This window comes from Podarcis bocagei (genome assembly GCF_964188305.1).
Source record: "Podarcis bocagei genome assembly, chromosome: 7".
NCBI classification, from domain to species: Eukaryota; Metazoa; Chordata; class Lepidosauria; order Squamata; family Lacertidae; genus Podarcis; species Podarcis bocagei.
This window is the reverse complement of record NC_138132.1, coordinates 54,899,072-54,923,133: the sequence shown is the minus strand read 5'-3', so window position 1 is coordinate 54,923,133 and position 24,062 is coordinate 54,899,072. Positions and strand designations below refer to the sequence as shown.

General features: G+C 42.7%; 2 protein-coding genes across 12 annotated transcripts in view; one reads left to right on the top strand and one right to left on the bottom strand.

The window, feature by feature from the left end:
• The window catches only part of FTO (FTO alpha-ketoglutarate dependent dioxygenase), a 274,213-nt gene extending 256,322 nt beyond the window's left edge, over positions 1-17,891 (bottom strand). For 4 of the 11 annotated variants that reach the window (XM_081201191.1, XM_081201199.1, XM_081201197.1 and 1 more), the window contains exon 1: positions 17,713-17,883. In XM_081201191.1, coding sequence (XP_081057317.1) covers positions 17,713-17,850 — 138 coding nt within the window. In that variant the 5' untranslated portion in view covers positions 17,851-17,883. Of the gene's footprint in view, positions 1-17,712 lie in introns of all 11 variants that reach the window. The other 7 variants (XM_081201196.1, XM_081201195.1, XM_081201198.1 and 4 more) reach the window with 6 other exon arrangements.
• A 207-nt stretch (positions 17,892-18,098) lies between these two features.
• RPGRIP1L (RPGRIP1 like) overlaps positions 18,099-24,062 on the top strand; it is an 82,086-nt gene continuing 76,122 nt past the window's right edge. Inside the window, exons 1-3 of the mRNA XM_081201126.1 lie at positions 18,099-18,206; positions 21,596-21,678; positions 23,087-23,231. Of these exons, the coding sequence (XP_081057252.1) occupies positions 21,603-21,678; positions 23,087-23,231 (221 nt within the window). The 5' untranslated portion in view covers positions 18,099-18,206; positions 21,596-21,602. The remainder of the gene's footprint in view (positions 18,207-21,595; positions 21,679-23,086; positions 23,232-24,062) is intronic.

Sequence of the window (24,062 nt, the reverse complement as noted above, 5' to 3'; positions counted from 1 at the left end):
AAAAAGTGCCTTAAGACAATGCCTGAGAGGTAGAAGATAAAAACCACACACCAAAATGGCACTTTGTGCTGTCGAGCAACATTTCTCCATTTGTACTTTTCGCCTTTGAGCCACATCTCAGGGAAGAGCGATCCTAGGGAAGCAGAGTCGCACGGAAACACATCCACTTTCATTAATCCATTACATTTCTACGGCAACATAGCCTACCTCCTTTGAACGGTGCCCTAGCCTAACATATATCAGGAAGACTGGGGGAAAGCAATGTGAGGGATGCCCAGGTGTTCAAAATTAATATATGGGCTCTGGCACCTTTGCCAAGCTGGCTTCCTCCAGATGTTCTATATTACAACACACATCAGCCCAGAATATCTTGGGGGGGAGCAGGTTGGCAAATGCTTGGCTATGCTAACTAATGCTGCTGCCACACCGGCAGCTGATTCCATGGCCCCCATCCACTGGCAGTGAAATACTGTGGCACCCTAGGAGCAAGGTAGAATCCATAGCGGCTGTAGGTAAATCGTGGTCATTCTGTTAGTGGCACTTAGAGGGTATGCTAGTTTAGCAATATTTGTGCTTATATGGGCCCCAAGACAACAAACATGTGGTTTCTCTCATCCAGGCACTGACCACGCCCAGAACCTGCTTAGCTTCCTCTAGGTAGCAGCTTCATGTGCCTTCAAACCATATCCTGGGACCGTGTTTTAGCATCCTATTTTGCACATACCAGATGCTTCTGACAAGCTCACTAGCAGAGGTAGAGGGAAGCAAGAGAGGCCAAAGGCCACTCCTGATCTCACGCTACATAAAATCTCCAGAGCCAAATAATGGTTTGCATTCACAACTCGGTGCATATAAATTTCTGGACTGGGTTATTTGCCTGTTGAAAAACCATCCCTCGATTTGTACCACACAGGAGGTAAAATGTGAAAATTCGCTAACCATTATTCTGAAATGTTTAGCAGATCTAATGTCTATGTATTTTTCAACCTTCAGAAGCACATTAATCACCCAACGTCTTGATAGCCACTTACAATTATTACAACACACCTGCTTTATTAAGTTTATAAAATGGATGCTCAGACTTCTTTGTTTTCCAACTAAGAAAAAGGGAGGGGAGATAGCCTGTTTGACTATGCGATTCTGGATGTGTTTCATTTATTCATATACAGCAATACCACTATGGGGACAGTATGCTTCCTTGGTCTGGAACAGACTTCTTTTCCATTCTCCAGCTGCTTGCTAAACTGAATTCATTACAAGACGAGTGCCAGTTCTATTTATCCCATTCCATGGAAATTTAAACATTACATAAAATGTTACCATTCCCTGCATTATAAACTCGCATATGAAGTGTATGATAATATTAGCATTAATGTTTTCATAGCCTCTGAAGCAAAGCAAATAGGGGATGAAGTAATTCTGTCTATTACTCAACTACAGTTGCAAATGAGAAAATTACAAAAGGCATATTGAGTGATAATAAAGAGCCCAGGCGACAACTGTAACAATATATCTACTTTGTCATCATAGTCTTTATATATTTAAGAAAAGCTAATCTGCAATTTTTCATCACCGATATACATTAGCTCCCCTGTTGAATTTCAGCCCATTAAATTCCAGCCTATATGTTTTACTCACTTCATTTGTTGGGAGGACAAAGACAAACAAACCATCAAACCAGACGATACGCCGCACTTACAAATTCCATATAATGCTTTGCAATTACAAAAGGAATCATTGCAATTTGTTGCATTGCTACATTAATGGAACTGTGCCACATCAACTAAACTATATTTGCTTCAGGTTACAAATAGCAGCGTGTCCTATGTCCTGGACCTTTCCATTGTCGGTAGCTACAGATGTGATATATGCTGTTTGCAAGCTCCGTGGCAGAAAGCCACAACAGCTGTCAGCAAACGTTCCAAAAGGTTTCTTGTTAACATTTCCAGACATTGTGCGACCCAAAGCAGGGGAAAGAGCAGTCGATGCCTTCCTCAAAACAGAAACTGATGTGGCATTCTGATTTTGTTTTATTTTAAGAGGCATATACATTTTCTCCCTTCAAAACACCTCAAGTGTGATCCAATCCCACGCACATTTACTCCAAGGTTAATGTCACTATTGCTGCAGGAATTACTCCTGGACAATTGTGCACAGGATCACAACCTTGAACATTTAATCTGCACCGCTTGGGGAAGTTGTGTCCAGCTAAGCTATACTCAGAGCAGACCCACTGAAACAATGACGCTAAATTAGCCAAGTCCATTAATTTCAGTTGGTTTGAGTAGGATTAGCATTGGATACAACCTACTATTACTATCATTGGCAGCAATAGGCAGCAGAGAGCTGTAGAGTGAAATGATTTCCCAAAGTCAAGTGTAAGTCATCTGAAAGAAAAGCGAAATTCCAAGCAGTGGTATTCAAAGAGCTCAGAATATCTGAAGGGAAAGACATATCAGGGCCCAAGCCCAAGTCATGTTCAAGCCCACAGGGGTCCGGTTTCATGTACCACTGAATGCCTGCAACTACAACACACTTGCAGGAAAGGGCTATTCCTATAATGCCCTGCATGTGGTCTTCTTGGATGCAGCTGGTTGGTTGCCGTGAGAAAGAAGTCAATGTGGATGGAAATTCATCTGGATGGGAATCGACCATTTATCTGATGAAGCAGGGCTCTTCCTATATAGCTATGTTTGCAAATGGACGGAGGCTGCATAAGCTCTGAAATTCCATGGTCACACAGAAGAGGGAACTCTGAACAAGAATGGTCACACTTCAGGCTGGCTGGGAAGAGGGATTGACTGTTAACTCATTCTGGGAGTTGCAATTTTGTGAGGGGTTCAGGGTTCTCCTAACAACTCTCAGCACCCTTAATACACTACAGTTCCCATGATTCTTCAGGGAGGAAGCCATGACTGTTAAAGTGGTATCATAGTTCTTTAATGTGCTGATGGGGCCTTAATCAAAGCCAACACCATCTCTGATATTAGCAACTTGTATATAACTATGTGCTGTGTGTATCTCCTTTTGTCTGTCCTGAATGTCTCTACCAGATTTCCAAACATGTAGGTGGGCTTTCAGGGAGTTCAAATAGGAGGAGACGCCCACGTTACTCTGTATCACTGATAAGACATCAATGGTTTCTCCATGGTATGAAGTGACTCCTGCACTGCTAAGTCGTTGTGAAAACTTTGCTTATGGCCTAAGTGAAGGTGAACTAATGTGGACCACCCCATATGAGATCTGTCCAACTCCATTTTGAAAGAAGGGCAGTAGCACTGGATGGCAACACATACAGACAGACAGTGACTGATCTGATCACGCCATTCCAATAGTAGCGAGAAAGGATGAGATAAAACATTATAATGGACTCACGAGACCAACAATGAAGTGTTGCACTATGGAGTGATCAGGTTTAGGGTTCCAGCCAGCCATGCTATCTTTCACGATGTTGTAGTCCACTCTGCCTGCCCCAGCTTCCCAGTTTCCCCACTCCAACAGTCAGGTGGTATTCCATGTTTACTGAGCATGCTCAGTTCTCACTGGCCCATTATGAGATTCTACAAGGCCACATAAGGATCCATGCTCACAAGGATGAATTTGCTATCAAGCTGGGATATAAGGGATCAGGTAGTCCCTGAAGTACCCTGGACCTAAGCTGTTCAGGGCTTTGTAAATTAATACAAAAATATGGAACCTGGCTTGATAGTAGATGGGCAGGCCATGCAAATGCCTTAACAATGGTGTCATGTGTCATCCAGATACCCCAATCAGCCATCTGGCTGCAGGATTCTGCCATCAGATGGAGGTTCTGAATCAGGCTCAAGGGCAGTCCTACACAGAGTGCATTACAGTAATCCAGCCTCAACATTACCAGTGCATGGACTATAGTGGTCTTGCTTCTACCCCATGAGTATTTTTTTTACCTGTAGCCAGATCACAGAATCATAGATATGTCAAATGTTTCTATAGCAAGCAGAAATATCTCTGCCTATACCACACACACAAATAAACACTTATACTAAAGGGTCGAGGGGGGTGACAGTATCATCTGCCTTGAGCTACTCTATCACAGTCATTCTCCTTCTATCAAAGAGAACAATTATATCATTTTATATCTGCAACTGCAAAGAAGCCAAACTAAAAACAAGTACCCTTGAGGTGTCTTCGTTTCCATTTTACCCAATACAGACATTTTACTGTAAGTGCATTAAAGCTGATGGAGAGGCAAAGATTTGTGCCCTCGGAAATCAGCACTACAAAGGTCTCGACCTTTCTAACATGCCAACATTTGTAGTGCAATGACAGTGCAGTTGACAACAGACTGCTTCCCTCAAGATATCACCTTTGCTTTGGTGCTAGAGGCACAACATAGTATTATGTGTCTTTGACCTCTCATAAAGGGGCGGACACTGCTGATTACTTCTTGAAGAGGGGAGCAAATGGAAGAATGGGAGATGCCTGATGAATGGGCAAACAATCTCTGGAGTGTCCTTACTTGAGACATGTCATAACCTAGAGGGTGACAGCAGACTCTAGTAACAATCAATAGTGTGTAGCACAGTTTTGCTGTTTGAATAAAACACACACAACATACAGTTTTTTAAAAAACAAAAAAACTCGCTATTTCAGAATCTGACAGTGTACCACCAATGGAAATCTTCCATTATTATTTGAGTAGTAGATAGGTAGCCATGTTGGTCTGCCATAGTCAAAATAAAAAAATTCCTTCCAGTAGCACCTTAAAGACCAACTAAGTTAGTTCTTGGTATGAGCTTTCGTGTGCATGCACACTTCTTCAGACACCACCTTATACCGCAAACCAACTGACCGACAAACATATCTACATGCCTCTAGCTACCATCCCAAACATACCAAACAGTCCATTGTATATAGCCAGGCACTACGTTACAGCCGCATCTGTTCCAATTCTACAGACAGAGACTCTCACCTAAGGGATCTACAGCAAACCTTCTCAGAACTAAAATACCCAGCAGATGAAGTTAGACAACAGATCAACAGAGCCAGACTGATACCCAGAGAGAACTTGCTGCAAGACAGACCCAAAAAAGAAAATAACAGAACACCTCTAGTCATCACATACAGCTCCCAAGTTAAAACAGTACAACGCATCATCAGAGATCTACAACCTCTCCTGGACAATGACAGTTCTCTTTCTCAAGCTCTGGGAGGAAGACCTTTCATTGCCTACAGACAGCCACCCAATCTTAAACAACTCCTAACCCACAATAATACTACAACCAGACTTAACACAGACACTGGCACCAGAGCCTGCAATAAACTCAGATGCCAACTTTGCTGCCACATACACCCGGACAACACCATTACTGGCCCCAACAACATCACACATACCATCTCGGGACTATTTAATTGCTCATCGTCTAACATTGTGTATGCCATCAAATGCCAACAGTGTCCTTCAGCTCTCTATATTGGACAAACAGGCCAAACCTTACGCCAAAGAATAAACGGACATAAATCTGACATCAAGAATCACAGAACAGAGAAACCAGTAGGAGAACACTTCAATCTCCCAGGACATTCTATACAAGATCTCAAAGTAGCTGTTTTACTACAAAGGAATTTCAGAAATAGACTGGAAAGAGAAGCTGCTGAATTACAACTCATTACCAAACTTAAAACCATGAAAAGACCTGGACTGAACAAAGACATTGGATTCTTATCTCACTATACATAACTAAACCATTTCTCACCTTCCCACCCCTTGCCTTTTCCTGTAAGACCTATTACAGTCGTTAAGAGTCGTCAAGAGGCTCTCTCAGCTATCTGCCTATCTCCCATTCCCACCACCCTTCTGAGTAACACCCCTCCCCACCTTCTCACTATATAGAAGGATCTGGCAACTTCTGTTTCAGTGTATCTGAAGAAGTGTGCATGCACACGAAAGCTCATACCAAGAACTAACTTAGTTGGTCTTTAAGGTGCTACTGGAAGGAATTTTATTATTATTTGACTAATTGTGCTTTTTTTCATTTATTTAACTTAGGATAATTATATTTCACCTTTTTTCCTTATATATAGTATTCCCTGGAAGTCTCCCATCCAAACACTAAATAGATCTGAACCTGCTTAGCTTAAGCAAGAAGACTGCATCCTGCAGCCTCTGGCCACACCCTTCCTCTGACACCCGCTCACACTTATATTTTGCTTATTCTTGCCTCTGTGGACCAGGAGATCTGTCTGATTACTCTGGGAAACCATGGTGACTATTTTTCCTCAGTTACTGAAAATGAGAAACTGTAACTCCGTAATTTGATTCCACCACCAGTATAACGGCATAGTTCTCAGAACCTACATAATGTTATCTGTATAGGCAACTCCCTATTTATACGGGGGTTGTGTTCCAAGGCACCGCACATGCCACTGGTCATACTTGTGCCGAACACATGCAAATGGGGAGTTGCCTGTATTTGATCTGAAATTTTATATAAATTGTTATTGATGATGCTTCTATTATTGATCACTTAGGGGAATTAGTCATAAATTGGGGGGGGGGGGTTTGTAGACAAGGCCAGTCTGCAAATCTAGGCCTCTGATCCAATTCTACACCAGACCATAAAATCTGGCTCTAAGTAAACCACTTAGAGGTCTTCTATCAAGCAATCTGTTCATACATTTTGTTAAATAGCATAAATAAAACTCAAGCTCAAAAAAAGAGCAAAACAAATTTACAACTCATGGTTGGGCTGGTAAATATTTTTGTAGGACCAACAATGCCATGCAATATATGTTAGGCTGCTGCAGTTAGTATGTAACTTTTTCCCTACTACAAATTTGTACTAAGTTGCACAACCAGTTAAACAGAATAGTGTTTTGCCAGTAACAACTCGAAGGATATTCACAATAAACTGTTTCACAGCTTGGGAGTATCCAAGCGGTATACCACTAGCTATAGTGGCTGATGCCAATGAACTACAACAACATTTGGAGGGCCACATCTACAGGGTCACAACTTCCTCACACCTTGTGGCCAGTGGCGAGAGCGGTTGGTTTGATCAGGGAGCGGAGGAAGGCCTAGGTTCAAATACAGTGGAACCTCCGGTTATGTACCGTCCTCCTTACAAATGTTTCGGGTAACTAGCTCCACTAACCTGGAAGTAGATGCCCCTAGTTGTGAACTTTGCCCCGGGATGCGAGCGGAAGTCGCGCGCCGGCGGCACAGCAGCAGCGGGAGGCCCCATTAGCAAAAGCGCACCTCATGTTAAGAACGGTTTCGGCTTAAGAATGGACCTCCGGAACAAATTAAGTTCGTAACCAGAGGTACCACTGTACAAGCTTAGCAACGAAGCTGACTATTTGACCCTGAGGCAGTTGATCTCTCTCTCTTCTGCCTAACCTATCTCAAAGTTTTGTTTTGTTTGGGGGAGGCGGGGTGCTACTAAACACGTACACCATCCCAACCAGTGTGGAATACAAATAGAAATAAACCTCAACCAATCAGGTTATTTTTAATTAGTTCAATCTGAATGCATTTGCAGCTGAGTACATTTACCCACTTCCTTGGTTTTACATGGTATGTCCATGCATCACAGTAGATGCTATCTCAGAACAGGCATTTTCACCGATGTGATGCGTGCCATCAGCAGGGTTTAAAAAAAAAATTAATATGCAGTTTCGAACGAGGCATGGGCATAGCCAAGGGGGGGCAGGGGAAACAGCTAACGTCAAGTAAATAAATAAAAATACTAAACCAACTGACCAACTGCGTAAAATATAGGTCGGTTCTGCCCTCCTAACATAACTCCAGCCCCCCTTAACACAAATCCTGTCTACACCCATGAGACCAGGTGACTTGAGGGAACCCCTGCTCTTCCCCTGCCTATCCTGTGCTTGTCATCAAGGCCTTGAACATTCAGTCCCTGCTAAGCACCGTTATCTACTCTTGGGCTTCTTTTCAAAAGCTGCCTGTACCACTTTAAAATTAATTGACTACAATTTATTCCGCTTCTAAAACTGGGGAGTCCTACAAAGAGAAAGGGAGGAAAGCGGAATCAATAAAGCTACCAAAACTTGAAGCAAGTACTACTTCTGCCATTTTAAAGTGTTCACAGAGACTTAAGAATCGCACAAGCTTGACCCTATATGCGTTCTTTCTCTCCCCCCTCCTTCTTAGATCACATTACTGAGTCCTTCAAAATGAACATTCCACTTTGACAGCTAAGCTCAGGCACCACTGGTCTAGTATCTAGCTACTTATACCGACAGCTAGAAAGCTGATAGGATATGTGAGTGAAGCTGAGAATTTAACTGGCAGAGCTGCTCAAATCTCAATCGTGTGCCGTTTGAAACTTAAGACCACAAGAGAAAACAGTTCACTGCTTTCCCCCAATACACACAGAGATTTCTTTCCTTTTTCTTTTCTTTTTCTTATAAAAAAAGCCCTGCTCTGGCAACAGATTCAACCTCATGGCCCCAAGAAAGCCATCCGAATACATTTAGCAAGTACGTGCACCAGGAATGCATAAAGAAGAAAAGGAATATTCCAATGATATGACTCGAGATGTATTCAACATGCCTATTTTTCTATGCACATTTGGTCATCCTATTGACAGCCCTGGAAGTTAAGTAATATGGGCTGCTGCACATAGGTTTCAAACCTTGATGGAACCCAATGGCAAGCTACTCTTGACAGTCAAATAATGACAAGCACGTTGCAGACCGATGCCCGTCAATTCACGAACATCTCGGCCTGCTCCAACCGTTGCGCGGCGACTAAGCGGAGGGTCAAAGGTTAAGCTCAGAGAAGACAGCAATGAAGGGCAACTGTCATGCTCCGTTGCCTGCGGCGAAACGGCAAGGAGTGGTTGTCTTTGGAAGAACATGCAAAGTGCTCTCATTCTGTCCAGGCAGACACATATCCGAAGGTCCTAAATGAGACCACTGCCAATTCATGAACAGCCCAACTGACAGGATGCCATTCAAGCTGTCTAGCTCAAGTGGGGCTATGCTCAGGGTGGGCTTTTTTCCCTTCCTTTCCTATTTCAGATTACAAATGCATGCAAAGTATACAGTTAAACAGTGTCTACTGGTAGCTTTTCCCTCCACCTTTAACCTCTTTTTCGTTTGAAGGAACAGAAAACTTGCTTTCCAAAAACTGATTTATTTTAGAAAACACAATGTTTTTGCTTTGCTCTCAGCAAAATAATAATAATAAATCTATATTTTCAGCAAACAACTCTGATTATGAGGACCTCATTTCGTCACAGGCAAAGACCAGCCAAACAAACACAAAATGCAATGTAGAGAATTCAGTTGTTTCCCTGTTGCTGTTCCTTATTAGAAGTAAACTGTGGTAACCTATGTGTGCTACTCAGAAGTAAGCACCACTGCGTTCAATAGGATGTGCGCTCTGATAAACAGGATTGTAGCCCAGTTATTAATGGGCCTGAAAACTATATGAGGAGGTTGAATCCAAGCATGAAACAAGCCACACATCTGGTCAGCAATTGTGCATTAAAAATCTATCTCAAACATTCTGGTCAATTGACCAGTAAAATATTCCAAGAATGCTACACAGTAAATAGCATACTTCTTTTTAAAATCCCATTACAGTGTCATTTCTTTGCAAAGAGAGGACAGGGAGATCAACCTGAACTCTGGCCTGCAGCAGTCAGGGGCAAACTTAGCGGTGTAACAGAAGTTCAGCTGCTAATGACCTACCCAGGTGTCCACACCATTTCATTATAGATTGATTGATTAATATTTATATCCCACAAGGAGCTCAGAGTGGCATACACTGTTTCCCCACTCCATTTTATCCTCCCAACAGGTTTAGGCTGAGATGGTATGCCAGAGTGACTGACTCCAAGTCACCCAGTGAAAATTCATTGCTGAATGGAGATTTGAACTTGGATCTTCACAATATTGGGCCAACGCTCTAAGGACTACACCAGACTGCTGTAAGTCTTAGAGCAGGGCTGGGGAATCTATGGCCCCCAGATGTTCTTGAACTATGAATCCCAACAGCTGGCTGGGGCTGGTGGGAGCTGGAATCCACCAACATCTGCAGAACCACAGACTCCCCATGCCTGTCCCATCACAATTCACCTGCTTCTGCATGTGAAACCTCTTATGCAAGAACTACTTCCTTGCATTTAGTTTGTATCTTCATGCAAGGCTTTTAGCATGAAAGTGTTAAAAAGTAAAAAAGAACCTCTTTTTCCATAAACCTGGCCAATACATATACTGTTGGAGCCCGGACATGGTGAGTGAATGTGTTAAGATTAGAAGATAGCCTTATTTATTACAGAACCAAAGCAATGTTTTGCACTGTGTTGTTGTTTTTAAAAATCCTAATAATTTCAATTAGAGATTGCATCAACAAGCTGAATTTAACTACTTTTCCCCTCCAAAGCAGAGTTTGGAAAGAATGATGATTCCTAGCATATGATCAAACACAAAACACCACTGCTTTGCATAACCTTATTTTAAAACCATTTGCAAGGAAGGATCTGCATGCTTGTGGTTCACATTTAAGTGATGTGAACTCATCTACCTTTGCCTGCATTAACATATAAAATACTTGCGGGAGGGGAGAAAAGTATCTTGTTTATTATATAAACATCACTGCCTTCCATCCTTCGTATCAGTCCAATGTATGCCCAACACTAAATTCTAGCCAACAAACAAAATGCTAGACCTTTATGAGACTTCAAATAAATAGCCCATCAACCTTGATTATCTGTGATGGAGGAGGGAAGATAGTAGGAAGGCAAATGTTGGCAAAGATACTTACAAATACATGAATATTTTTCCTGCATCAATGCTGTTCTTCAATTTCTGATACTACATACTACCCTGTGGGCTGATAGCAACCCCAATCCCCAAATACCCATCCTTCCTATACAGTGGTACCTCGGGTTAAGAACTTAATTCGTTCTGGAGGTCCATTCTTAACCTGAAACTGTTCTTAACCTGAGGTACCGCTTTAGCTAATGGGGCCTCCCACCACCGCATCGCTACCGCGCAATTTCTGTTCTCATCCTGAAGCAAAGTTATTAACCCGAGGTACTATTTCTGGGCTAGTGGAGTCTGTAACCTGAAGCGTCTGTAACCCGAGGTACCATTGTATACCGAACTGATTCTCCAAGGACCCATGCTAATTGTGAACTCATTCCCTAAGTATCTGCCTTTCCTATATGCTAATAGCAATCTCAATCCCCAAGTACCCACAATTCCAATATACTAATGTCAAACTGACAACTTAGGTCCGTAGACACAAGCTACACTGTCACTCTTTAATCTAGACCCTTGGCACCAGCATTCCCCAAGATCTGAGGGGTGGCTCCACCTCCTCTTCTGACAGCTCCAAGGGTTCTTCAGCAGGTCTCCCCCCCCCCCCCGGGGAGTCCCTCAAGGGGATCTTCAGCCTTGGTTCCAGGAGACCCTGTACTGCAAGATCCTTGAACTACAGAGCATCTAGTGGTTTGTTCTCCAAGGACTCAGCATCTAGCACAAGATCAGAGTTAGGAATGACACTTCTTATCCTAACCACCTCTGTGGTGTTTTTCTATGTGCAGGGATTATAGAAAGGAACATTTTAAGGCATCAGTCTTCAGTGGGTGGGTAGGGACCCAATATAGCCTGATCAAAGGTAGGTCACAACAGTAGCACAACTACCATACACATATATGGTAGAAACTTAAGAAATGGATCCCCCAAAGCACTTTGGGTTAAAGATATATCCCGAGTCCGAAAAGGTTGAAGACTACCAAGTGAGGTGATGCTCACATGTACGTTAAACCACCTTCATGAGAACCGGGTCAGCGTCCCACACAAACAGCAGTAACTACTTTACCACACGAGGTATCATTTCAAGCATTCAGCTCATGAAGCACCGGTTGCCTCAGGGTCATGAAATAATACTCAAAACTTTATAATCATTCATTGATTTAGTTTTCAGCATAGTATATCATTTGAATCCAATGGGAACATAAAGAGCTATTTGTGAGGTCAACCACAGTACAGTCAGAGGCTGACATGATATCGATGGTGAGGTAGAAAGAAATTGCCAAATACAGCAGATCAATACCTCGTTTCACCGTTACAGCCTTCTCCTGACATATATATATATATATATATATATATATATATATATATTCTCTTTACAGCTACGAAAATAATAATAATGGAAGTGGGAGATAAATGCTTCCCTCCAGCTAAACTATTTGATTAGCTGAGGGCAGAGGTGACAATCGCAGTTGCAGTAAAGTAACTTTATCACCTTAAATAAAAGCGGTGGGATGAGGAGCTGATAAAAAGAGACAATGAAACTGAGCAAAATTCAAAGAGAATTGATTCTTTGAGGAAGTAGAGAGGCATGTGTAATGGTAGCACAATGGAGGAAAAGCTGCCGAACTACAAACAATACACATTTTCCCTTACTTCAAAACTTCTGGAATTATTATTTTTTTAAAAAGAGGAAATAGGAACACAAAGGCCGCATTTGCACAATACACTAGGATACCACTTTAACAGTCATGGCTTCCCACAAAGAATTTTGGGAGCTCTAGTTTGTAATGGGCGCTGAGAACTGTTAGGAGACGTTTTTCCCCCTCACTAAGCAACAGTTCCGAGAGTTCCCTGGGAAGAGGGACTGATGGTTAAAACATTCTGGGAACTGTAGTTCTGAAAAAGAAATGGGGTCTCCTAACAATTCTCAGCACCCTTAACAAACTACCACTCCCAGAATTCTTGTGGGACTGTGGTATCACAGCGTTTTACATGTAAGGTGTGTATGCGGTCAGAAGCAGCCGCAAGGAGAGTATAATTAATTATAATATATACCATATTTTTCGCTCCATAAGACGCACTTTTTTCTTCCTAAAAAGTAAGGGGAAATGTCTGTGCGTCTTATGGAGCGAATGTGTGGTGCCTGGAGTCGATTTGGCCAGGGGTGAAAAGCCGATCGTGCTTTTTTTTTTTTTTTTTTTTGAAAGAGGGAAGGGGGTGTTGAAACAAAGCTGCTGAGCAGCTGATCGGCAAGGGATCAGGAGGGAGATAAGGGACTCTAGACATAAAGGAGGCTGCCTGGGAGGGGGGAGGTAAAAGCACATGGATCCTCAGGATTTTTGCACTGGATCACCCCAAATTCACCATCAGATCACACAGCATGTCCATGGCTGCAGCCTGCACCCAAAAAATCACGCACCCACTGTTGCCTGGGGCCACAATGGCGCAAAAATGTGGTTACAAAGCACGGATCCACATGGATTCTCAGGATTTTTGCATTGGGCTACCCCAAACTCACCGTCAAATCACATGTCTGTGGCCACAGCATGAACCACAAAAATCATACATCCACTGTTTCGTTCAGAATATTTTTTTTTCTTGTTTTTCTCCTCTAAAAACTAGGTGCGCCTTATGGAGCGAAAAATACGGCAATTAAGATCCTCGTCGGAGACTTTGCTCTGAGTGCCCTGAAGTGAACAGAAGAGGCAAAGAGGAAGGCTCTTTTTGGTAGAACACCCATGGCTTTTCTGTGGGGGCTTTTTAGTTAAGGAAAAGGTGAGTAAGGGGGAAAACATGATAGAGGTGCATAACATTACACATGGTGTGGTGAAAGTGGATACGGAGAAGTTTTGCCTCCCTCTCTCATAGTACTAGAATTTGGGGCCATTCAATGTCGTCCCAGGAAGGCTGTCCAATGTGGCCCTCAGGCTGAAAGAAGATTCAGCCTGCCTCCCTGCTTTAATAAACAGGTTGAACAGGTTGAACAATACAAACTTACTTCTTCACACAATGCATAATTAATATATTCAGTTCTCTGCCATGAGACATGATTATGCCACTTTCTTAGAGGCCTTTAATAGGCATTAAGCCAATTCATGGAGGGTGTCTAACAATATGGATGGCACGAGCAGTAATAGCTATAGGCTTCCTCCAGATGTGGAGGAAACATGCCACACTGAATTCAATGCCACACTGAATTCAATTTGAGGGGACTGTTGGAAGGGCAGCAACAGAGATCATTCCATGTGTACCTTAAGGGTTAATTCTGTGGTCAGCAAGTCCAAGAGGGGGATGGGGGAAGGTGTTGCCTAGCAACCATAGCAGCATGATTCTTGCGGAGGTAACTCGTACTCTGATTGGCTGTGTAGTTCCAAGGCAGCTTTCCTGTGTTAATGTAGTTGTATGTCTCCCTGTCCTGCACAGGGTCTGAACTAAGAAACACAAAACATTTCTGTTCCTTTTTCCTCAGTTTACACCATGTTTTTGTTCGGTTTGCTCAATAAGGTGTTATCAGGGCTTTTCTCTTTGGACTCTGTGTTCATGTGTTATTTCAGTGACTTTTCCAGCGGGAAAACCAATAGCAGGAGAAGGCTTTTGCTATCCTGTCTTGCTCGCAGACTTCCCAGAGGCATCTGGCTGGCTAACGTAGGAGATGCTAGACTAGATTATCCAGCAGGGCTCATGCTCTTATACTGCACTGCAATACTAACTCTAATGTAGATTTTCATGCATTAGTCTAAGAAACATTATCCTTGCAAGACACAATTCAATAAAATGTGAGGCAAACATGTAATATATATATTTATTTTAAGTACCTTACATCCTCAGAACTTCCAGATAACCCTTGCATCCACAGGTGTTTAAACCTGGGCAAGATGCATCCTGGCCTTATTTACAGCACACAAACACATAGACACACAGGTTTACATCCAGTTTTATATTTAGCCTCTTCATAAATCTGAAGCAACCTAAACCACCATCATAATTCAGGACTGCCCAGACAGACACTGCTCTTTAATTAAGTGGGTGATGTTCTGTTTAAAACCAGAAGACATCCTTGGGCTATAAGTGAAGATTAAGTGTCCATTCTCGCAAAAGAAGATCCAACTGTTATCAATGTTTAAAGGCTTTAAATCATGAAAAATAAACGATCTAATGGCCTGTATTCAATAGCAAGTAGAAAGTCAGGACACAGGCTGATTTGGATTAACACATTTTCAGTTATAACAAGTAATTTTACAGAGGATTAGTATCTTGATGGGCTGATCAATACGTGGCTCTGCTGCTATTACAGATGAAGAGAAAATTACCCCGCTGGTAATAAAGTGTGTGTGTGTTGGTTCTCCTTCATTTGCAGAGGCCATTACTGTAATGGTCCCTGCGTTAACAGCTGGGGCAATTTGAACCGGCGTCGGTGTGATGAATTTTAAAGCAGAGAACATTTGCCACGCTCTCCATCTTATGTTTCACACGCACCCCTCCCCGAATCTGTGCACCGCTTCCAACATATAGGTAATGCATTACATCAAACACACACCATTTCTCAGTAAGCTGTCACATTAATAGCATTTGGAGGCCAATAATGCCCCATTGGGGCCCTTCCCACCGGAAAATTTTCATTGACAAGAGCATCTCTGCAAAATACTTCCCTGGACGAAAAATCGTAATGCGGGAGAAATTTATGCTCAGAAAGATAGGGAAGAAAGGGAGTCCCAAGGAAGATTGGGGAGGTTACATAAGGCGAAGTGAAGCTGTCTGCTCTCCTAGTTGAGGGCTGTCTACTCCAGCCTTCCCCAACATGGGGTCCTGCAGATGTTGGACTACAACTCCCATCAACCATGTCTAGTGGCCATATTGACTGGGGCTGATGGGAGTTGGAGTCCAACATCATGCATTCAAAGTGTGTGCTGTGTCATCAAACTATTCTGAGGCATAGAATCATAGAGTTGAAAGTTGGAAATGACCACAAGGGTCATCTAGTCCAACCCCCTGCAATGCAGGAATCTTTTTGCTCAGTCTGGGGCTCGAACCTATAACCGTGAGACTAAGAGTCTCATGCTGTACCGACTGAGCTATCCAGCATGTCTAAACAGAAAAAGTCTTTGGCTGCTGGCTGAAGGTTGTAAGAGATACTACATGTGTGTGTAAAGGCCATCAAAGGTATTACACCACAGACTGAAACCATCTTGCCCCAGTAAGCAACCTGGCCGCTGAATTCTGCACCAGCTGAAGTTTCCAAACAGTCTTCAGAGGCAGCACCACATAGAATGTTTTGTGGTAATCTAACCTCGCGTTTAGCAGAGCATAGGCAACAGAAGTTAGGCTACCCCTGTCCAGATAGTGTTGCAGCTGGGACATCAGTCAAAGCTGGGACATCAGTCAAAGCACTCTGTGCTACCATAGTGAATCACTCTTCGAGCCTGTAAGGCTGCAATCAAGTGAATTATTATAGGGAATGAATTCCAATTAAATCAGTGGGACATTTCCAAGTAAACAGCAGAGTAAAATCATGGTTTGAGTGTCTGACTAGGAGTTGGCAAACTCAAGTTCAGATTCCCATTTGGCCATGAAGCTCACCCAGTGATCCTGGGCCAGTAGCTACCTCACTCCCTAGCCTACCTCAAAAAGTTACTGCAAAGATAAAAGCACAGGGGGGCAGAGCAAGAATCATGTATAACATCCTAGGTACCATGGACAAAGAGCAGAATATAAATATAAGATCCAAACAAATACAAAGGATTTGTTGCAACAAGGTTGTAAGACTATGCATGTGTATCTAAACCAACTGTATTTATTTGTTTTAGCAATATTTTATTATGATATTATGCTTAATTTGTTTTGATTATTGCAACTGTACTTTGTTGCATACTCCCCTGGGCTCCTTTGGGACAAAGGATGAAACAAAAGTATAATAAATAATCGTACCAATAGTTTTGAGGCTTATTTCCAAGTAAATATACATAAAACCAGGCTACATCTTTCGAGAATCTCTGGGAATACAGCTCCACCCCAGCTGGGAATATACAGCAGCAAAAGTGGAAGAATTTCAAGGATGGGACAGGAGATAAAGGCCAAGGAATCCATAACTGAACATATTTAGACTGACACATGCTGTGAAAAATAATAATAATTAGAGCTCCCCATTTGAAATCCTATGAAAAGTTAAATAATATAACAACATGAATAGAAATCACTAATGCAGTTGTTATTTAAAAGATTAATACATCAATTGAAATGTAATTTGAAGTTAATAAGAATATGAATCGCAGTAATATAAGAACTGGATGATCATGGAGCGTGGGAAACCACTCTAAATAAATTGTATAAATCTTGAATTAATTTGATATTAATTGGTATTTGTATATTTGGGGTAATATTGGAAAACTAATTACATTTTTTTTATTTTTTTAAAAGATCAGGCTACAAAGTTGCAATCCTGAACCCACTGAAATCAGTACATACATGCTGATCGAAGAGTAAGGTAAGTGGTCCATTGCACACTTACCTAAGAACAAGTGGGGCTTACTTAAAAATAAGCATGTATTAAAATCTGTGGGCCTTCTTTCCAAATGAACTATGCAGAAGCTTGTACCGTTGTGCGATGTACATTAAGGTGGGGAGCAACTCGGAGCTGGTGTGGCGTGTTGGTCAGGCTGTCATACTAGTATCTAAGAGACTGGGGTTCAAGTTGCCACTCAACAGTTAACCTCGGGCCACTTTGAGCCTAACCTACCTCACAGCGTTGTTGTGAAGATAAAAGGGGTGGGGGAGAAGAGAACCATGTGCGCTGCCTCGATCGCCTTGGAGGAAAAGTGTGGGATATAAATGTACAAATGCAAATGCAATGAGCAGATAAACAGCGCTTGGCTGTGAGAAAAGAGGGGATGCAATTGTCCAATGTTAAGTATTTCCACCTGCACAGAGCTAGCTGTGAATTACCTTGACATCCTTCTCTCTTTCCCCTGCTCCTCTCCGCTTCATGCCGCTCTCCTGCCCGGGCTGCGCACTTTGCCTCGCATGCAAAAGGCCCGCCCTTGCGAAGAAAAGCCTCCTTCCTTCCGGACAAAAAAATAGCATAGCCGGCTGAGCTTGGCAGGAGGAACCACAACTCCCACAATGCACGCTGGAACTTCCGCTAGTGGTAAACTGGGCGGGGAAGGGGAATATTTAGGAAGTGCACGCCTTCAGTAGTTCTCAGCTGCTTCAGGTTCGCAAGGGAATTCGCCTCCTTAGAACTACGACTCCCGGCAGGCTCTGCGGGGGGTGCGACAGGAAAAGGAGTCCGCGCGGAAGCCCGCCCCTTTTCTTTCTTTCCCCGCCTTCCTTTGAACGAGAACGGAAGTGACTCTGGAGGGATAGCAACGGAGGCGGTTGCTAACGAGGGATGCGGAGAGGGCGGAGGCGGACCGGAGGAGGAGGAGGACTGGGCAGCTGTGAGTTGCTGGATTGGGGCCTCCAGGGGAGGGGAAGTATGTCTAGGAAATGGGTGGTTTTGTAGGGGAGTTGGCTCTGAGGTGGCAAGGGGAGATTTTTATGCAAATTTAAACTGCAATGTATGTAAATGTATGCATATTTAGGCTGGGATTTGATATGGTGCTTGTTTTTGCATAGGGTGATTTGATAACCGGTACCTCTTTTTATTTTTTTAAAAAAGGAATTGGCTTGCATTTTAATGATGTTTTTGCTTTTGATGTGTTAATTAGATACTGCACATCTTAAAATCGAAATAAATTAGTGGGTGTAAATGACTTCTTATTTAACTCATTTGAAAAGTTGTTGGATTGTTTGTTACCCTCCACATCCCCACCGTCAAGCCATTCTAATGTTGTATATTGTAAGTTAAGAAAATAAAATGTTACCAGTAAAAGGGAAGGATGTATTTGTTGCTCATTGTTACTATTTAATGTAACAATGTTACAGTGCTTTTAAAGAAGGGGAATCTTCTCAAGGTAGCATACGATTAAAATGCAACACTGTAAGGAATGAGAATAAAAGAACTGAAAGCTAACTTTTATTTATTTAGCTTCTTTTACCCTACTCTTCAGCAAAAAAAAAAGACTCCCAGAATGACTTGCATACAGTATAATCATTTAAAACAAGACGGTTAAAAAGTTTTATTGTCTAGCTCTGTAAAGCGCTTAGGTGTTTCTTACAGCTAAGCAGTATATAACTTTTGTTCAACAAAATGAAATAATTGATACAAAAGGAAAAAATGTGAGGAGGGAGGAGGAAATGAGCAAACTCGGGCATGTTTCTTAAAGTGAAATAGTGGGGGAGGGGGGTTTCTCTAGTGAACAGGCATCAGTAAAAATAAACATCCAGACCACTACAGTGGTGCCTCGCAAGACGAAAAGAATCCATTCTGTGATTCTCTTCGTCTAGTGGTTTTTTCGTCTTGCGAAGCAAGCCCATTGACGGATTAGCGGCTTTTAGCGGCTTATCTGCTGATTGGATCAGCTGATAAGCGGTTTAGCGGCTTAGAAAAGGGGGGGAGGGGGGAAACCAGCAGGAACTCGCAAGAGATTGTCGTCTTGCGAAGCAAGCCCATAGGAAATTCGTTTTGCGAAGCACCTCCAAAACGGAAAACTCTTTCGTCTAGTGAGTTTTCCGTCTTGCGAGGCATTCGTCTTGCAGGGCACCACTGTACCACCATATAGTTCATAAGTAGAGCAAAAATAATCAAGAAAAAAAAAACATTTTTTCCAAAAAAACAGGCACAAGTGAGTGTTCGGAACTTTCATGGGAATATAGACCATTGGTCCATCTAGCTCAGTATTATCTACACTGACTGGCAGCAGTTCCAGAGGGTTTCAGGCAAGGTTCTCTTATTATCTATGTGGTGTAGTGGTAAGAGTGTAAGACTAGGACCTGGGAGACCAGGGATCAAATCCATGCTCGGCCATGAAGCTCACGGGGTGACCTTGGGCTGGTCACAATCTCTCGGCCTAACTTGCCTCAGAGGGTTGTCATGGGAATTAAATGAGGAGATGGGGAACCATGTACGCCACCTTGAAGTCTTTGGAGAGAAAGGTGGGATATAAATGCAATAAATAAATAGTAAATAAAATAAATATGTGGCGATTCAAGGGATTGAATTTAGGACCTTCTACATACAAGGCAAGGGACGCGGGTGGCGCTGTGGGTTAAACCACAGAGCCTAGGACTTGCCAATCAGAAGGTCGGTGGTTCAAATCCCCGCGACAGGGTGAGCTCCCATTGCTCGGTCCCTGCTCCTGCCAACCTAGCAGTTTGAAAGCACGTCAAAGTGCAAGTAGACAAATAGGTACCGTTCCGGTGAGAAGGTAAACGGCGCTTCCGTGCGCTGCTCTGGTTTGCCAGAAGTGGCTTAGTCATGCTGGCCACATGACCCGGAAGCTGACCTTCGGCCAGTAAAGCGAGATGAGTGCCTCAACCCCAGTGTTGGCCACAACTGGACCTAACGGTCAGGGGTCCCTTTACCTTTACCTTTTACATACCAGGCAAATGCTCTGCTACTCAGCTACAGCATTTTTCTTATTATCTGACATGTTCCAAGATATATATCCTGACCCCATGCTGCATTTTTTAAAACTCTCCTTGTTGTCACACAAACAGCTAAAATATCTCACTCGGGTATTTAAACTGTGATTTTAGTTGTTTTAAAGCTTTGTGTCTCTTGTTTTATTATTGTATTTTTACTGTGCTGAAATTGGCAGTACGAAAACCTAAATAGGCTCCAGGTAGTATAGAAATGTTTCAGATAAACATATGTGGGTGTGAAGCCTAAAGCAAGCAATGTGAATAAACAGCAGTTTAATTAAAGCAACAGAATACGGTGTAAAGTTTTTGCCTGGCACTTAAAAAATTGCAGGGTAGATACCAGGTGAGCTTACTGCAAAGGAGATAGGGCAGTAAAGTTGAAAATGCCCTCTCCCTGTTTGCAAATTGCCACCTGCCTTGTCTCTGACACCAGAGGTATCCAGCAGAGAGTACTTATACAGTTCTATCCTTATGTTATATAAAATTAGGGTCACCCGACTGACAAAAATTATGCCATGTGAATCTGTGCATGTTTGCTCAGAAGTAAATCTAATTGATTTCAGTGGGACTTAAACCCAAGTAGGTTTGCAGCCACAATTAATTGTATGAAGGTTGCCGTGTAATCCAGTATGTGTTTTCTCAGAAGCTAGTCCTCCAATCAGTGGGGCAGACTTTCAAGTAGATGACTCTAGAATCTCACCCTTGATCTATTTAAATTGTGGCTTTCTGGAACCTATTCTGCATTGTGCAGTACTGTATGTCTAAGAAAAGCCCTGCTGGATCAGACCAAAGACCTGCTGCCTGCTCCAGCATTCTTTTCTCACAGTGGCTAGCCAAATGCCCATAGGAAGCCTATCTGGAGGACATTGGCACCATAGCACTCTCATGCTTGTATAACCAGCAAATTAGGTCCAAGGTCATTGAAGCACAATATTGGCTTGTTTTGTGTGCTGAAACTACAAGCCCTTTGATTCATGTAGCCCTGTTGACTTTTTTTTTTTTTTTTACAAAATCAATTACACTCTACATGGGCATGTGTATCTGGAATTAAGAGCTGCAAAATCTACATTAAAAAATTAAACTATATGAATGAATATGATTATACGCCAAACAACTTTTAAAATAGAACTTTATGATGCCCCTGGTGTTGTGGTTTCTGTGTGGTGAAGACGACGTAAGAGAGTTCTGCCAGAATCTGTCATTACTTTTCACTCTCATTTAATCTCACGTAATTTACAGTGTGTGGTGCTTGTGCAATTTTACATTACAGAGAGAATCTTTCTTTGGGTTTTGTCATCCACAGCTCAGTCATGTCTGCTGCAGCTGACGAAACATCAGAGGATCTACCGGTGAGAGACATAGGTCTAAATCTCATAGGGCCGCAAGGTTTGTTCCACTTCTTACACGTTTTAATCAGCTAGCTCCTTTGAAAGGGAAAATTTATCCAGAGGGTCAAGGAAACTGAAAAGAGGGTCTGGACTGAGCACTCATGGAGAGCATACCTAGGGCTTCCATGCCTGGGGCTGCTAGTTGTAATACAAAACATCTTCAGGTTGTGGAAGCCAGGCAATAGAGTCTGGAACACATGTATTCACAGCATTAGTAGTAGTAGTAGTAGTAGTAGTAGTAGTAGTAGTAGTAGTAACAACTATCTGGGCTCTTCCCACTCCCTTGGGTTCTACTTGCCAACTACCACCCCCACCAGGTCTGCCTGGATTTGCTCTACACTGGTGACTGAATTGGGAATGGCTCCCTGCATTCAAAAGAAGTTCCCCTGAACACGTACAGAGCTCTTAACCCCCACTGGGTAAAGAGCAGCCAGCAACAGGTCAGCAAGGCAAGTAAAGTGGACCAGGGAACTGGCAGACTCTCTCACTGATTTTGGCTGATGTCCTTCAGTCCCTACCTTTAGAACCTCGCTAAATATTATGGCGACAGTCTAGTGCAAATATACTATAAAGAGAAATCATTTTATACCATTTTCTGTTCATTTGTTATTAAGGGCATTCACAACAATCAAAACTGGTAATAGAGACTGTTCTGTAGAATAGGTGCTATCACAGAATAGGCCTGTTGATGCATAGCCATGTGATGGACTTCAGAAGACTGTGGCACAGTGAACAGGTCTTGCTCCAATTTCAGGGCCAGCCTTAAATGCATCCCCACACTGAGTGCATTACAATAGTCTTGTCTCTGTGGTTACCAATGCCTACATGGTTCATTGTGGCCAAGTCATCCCTATCCAGGAACAGTTGTAGCTGGCATACCAGCCAAAGATGATCATAGGTGCCCCTTGCCGCTGAGGTGACTTGATCCCCTAGTGCCAGCGATAGATCAAGGAGCATCACCATGCTACATAACTTGTTCCTTCAGAGAGAGCCCATCCGGAACAGGGAAATTGCCTGCATCCCTTGCCCATGGGGCCTTCAATTTAAAAGGATTCAGCAAGTTTATTGACCCTCATCTAGTCCACTACTACATTCAGGTCACGCACAGTCATTCTTGACTCCTCCTCAAACAGAGGAATAGAGCTGTGTGTTGTCACTATACCGATGACCTCATGCCCCAAACCTTTTAATGACTGTCTTTTGCCAGTTACATGCTAGTCATCTTCCGACCACCCAGGACTCCACAGAAAACATGAAGCAATTTATGTTCCAACAGCAACTGAGAAAATGGTGGTAGGGCCCATATTCAGCAAGTTTCTGGTATGCGTAATCACATATATGTGTGTGTGTGTATATATGTGTGTGTGTGTGTGTGCATAGTCCCTTGGACATCCTCTCTGTTGCAGAGCCATCAATGGTCCTAAATGTCAAGGCTCGACATGGGATTTCGCGAATCAGCCGAGAGGAGCTGGAAGACCGATACTTTCGTTTGCACGAGGAGAACCTCTTGCTTAAGCAACATGCACATAAGCAAGAAGATAAAATTAAAAGGTGAGACTTCCTTCTCTTTTTCTAAAGCAAAAGTTTGGGGACCTTTGCCTCTCAGTGGAATGGTAAAAGATAAGCCTGGGTTAGGTAAGCTGTTTACATACTTTCAGCTATTATTATTATTATTATTTAATACATTTATACACTCCTCAATACTAAGAAAATTTGTAAGTGGTTCATATTATAACAATATTTTTATACACACACACACACACACACACACACACACAAATACACACACACACTGAAACTCAGCCATTTATGTGGGATGCAGCACCCTCTCTGCAACTTAACTGGTCTTTAACCTGTTTTCTCCACTGCTACAATTGGCTTTCATGCACATTCTCATTGTAAACAGATTTTTCTTTGTTTCTGCTACACATTTGAGAACAGCCTTGGGTTTTAACTACTCTCCTGGTTGCCGTAGCCTACTAGGAATTTCCTCCCATGAAATGAGTGGGCTTCCACAGGAGGGAAGGATCACTCAGTCTCTCTTCTATCAACCTCCTGCTGTACAGTAGCTCAAGATCACTCCTAAGCATCCAGCATAAGAACCAAGAGGGCTGGCTGCAGACAGAAGGAGCATTACTTTCCTCCGTCACCAACCTGTTGTGTTTCTATGCTAAACAAACTGCTGGCAAATCTCCAGGGTGTCTAGTGTGGAGATATGGTGAGCTTGGGGAGGAGAAATGGCACAATCCCTGCCTTTGCTGCCAGCTCGCTGGGCTGGGCGTGCAGGAGATGAAGCCCCATGCTGAATATACAACATTGAAATTGAGTGAGTAGGCAGCTGTGGCTTTATCCTTCTACTGCCAGTCCACTACAGTTCTGTGC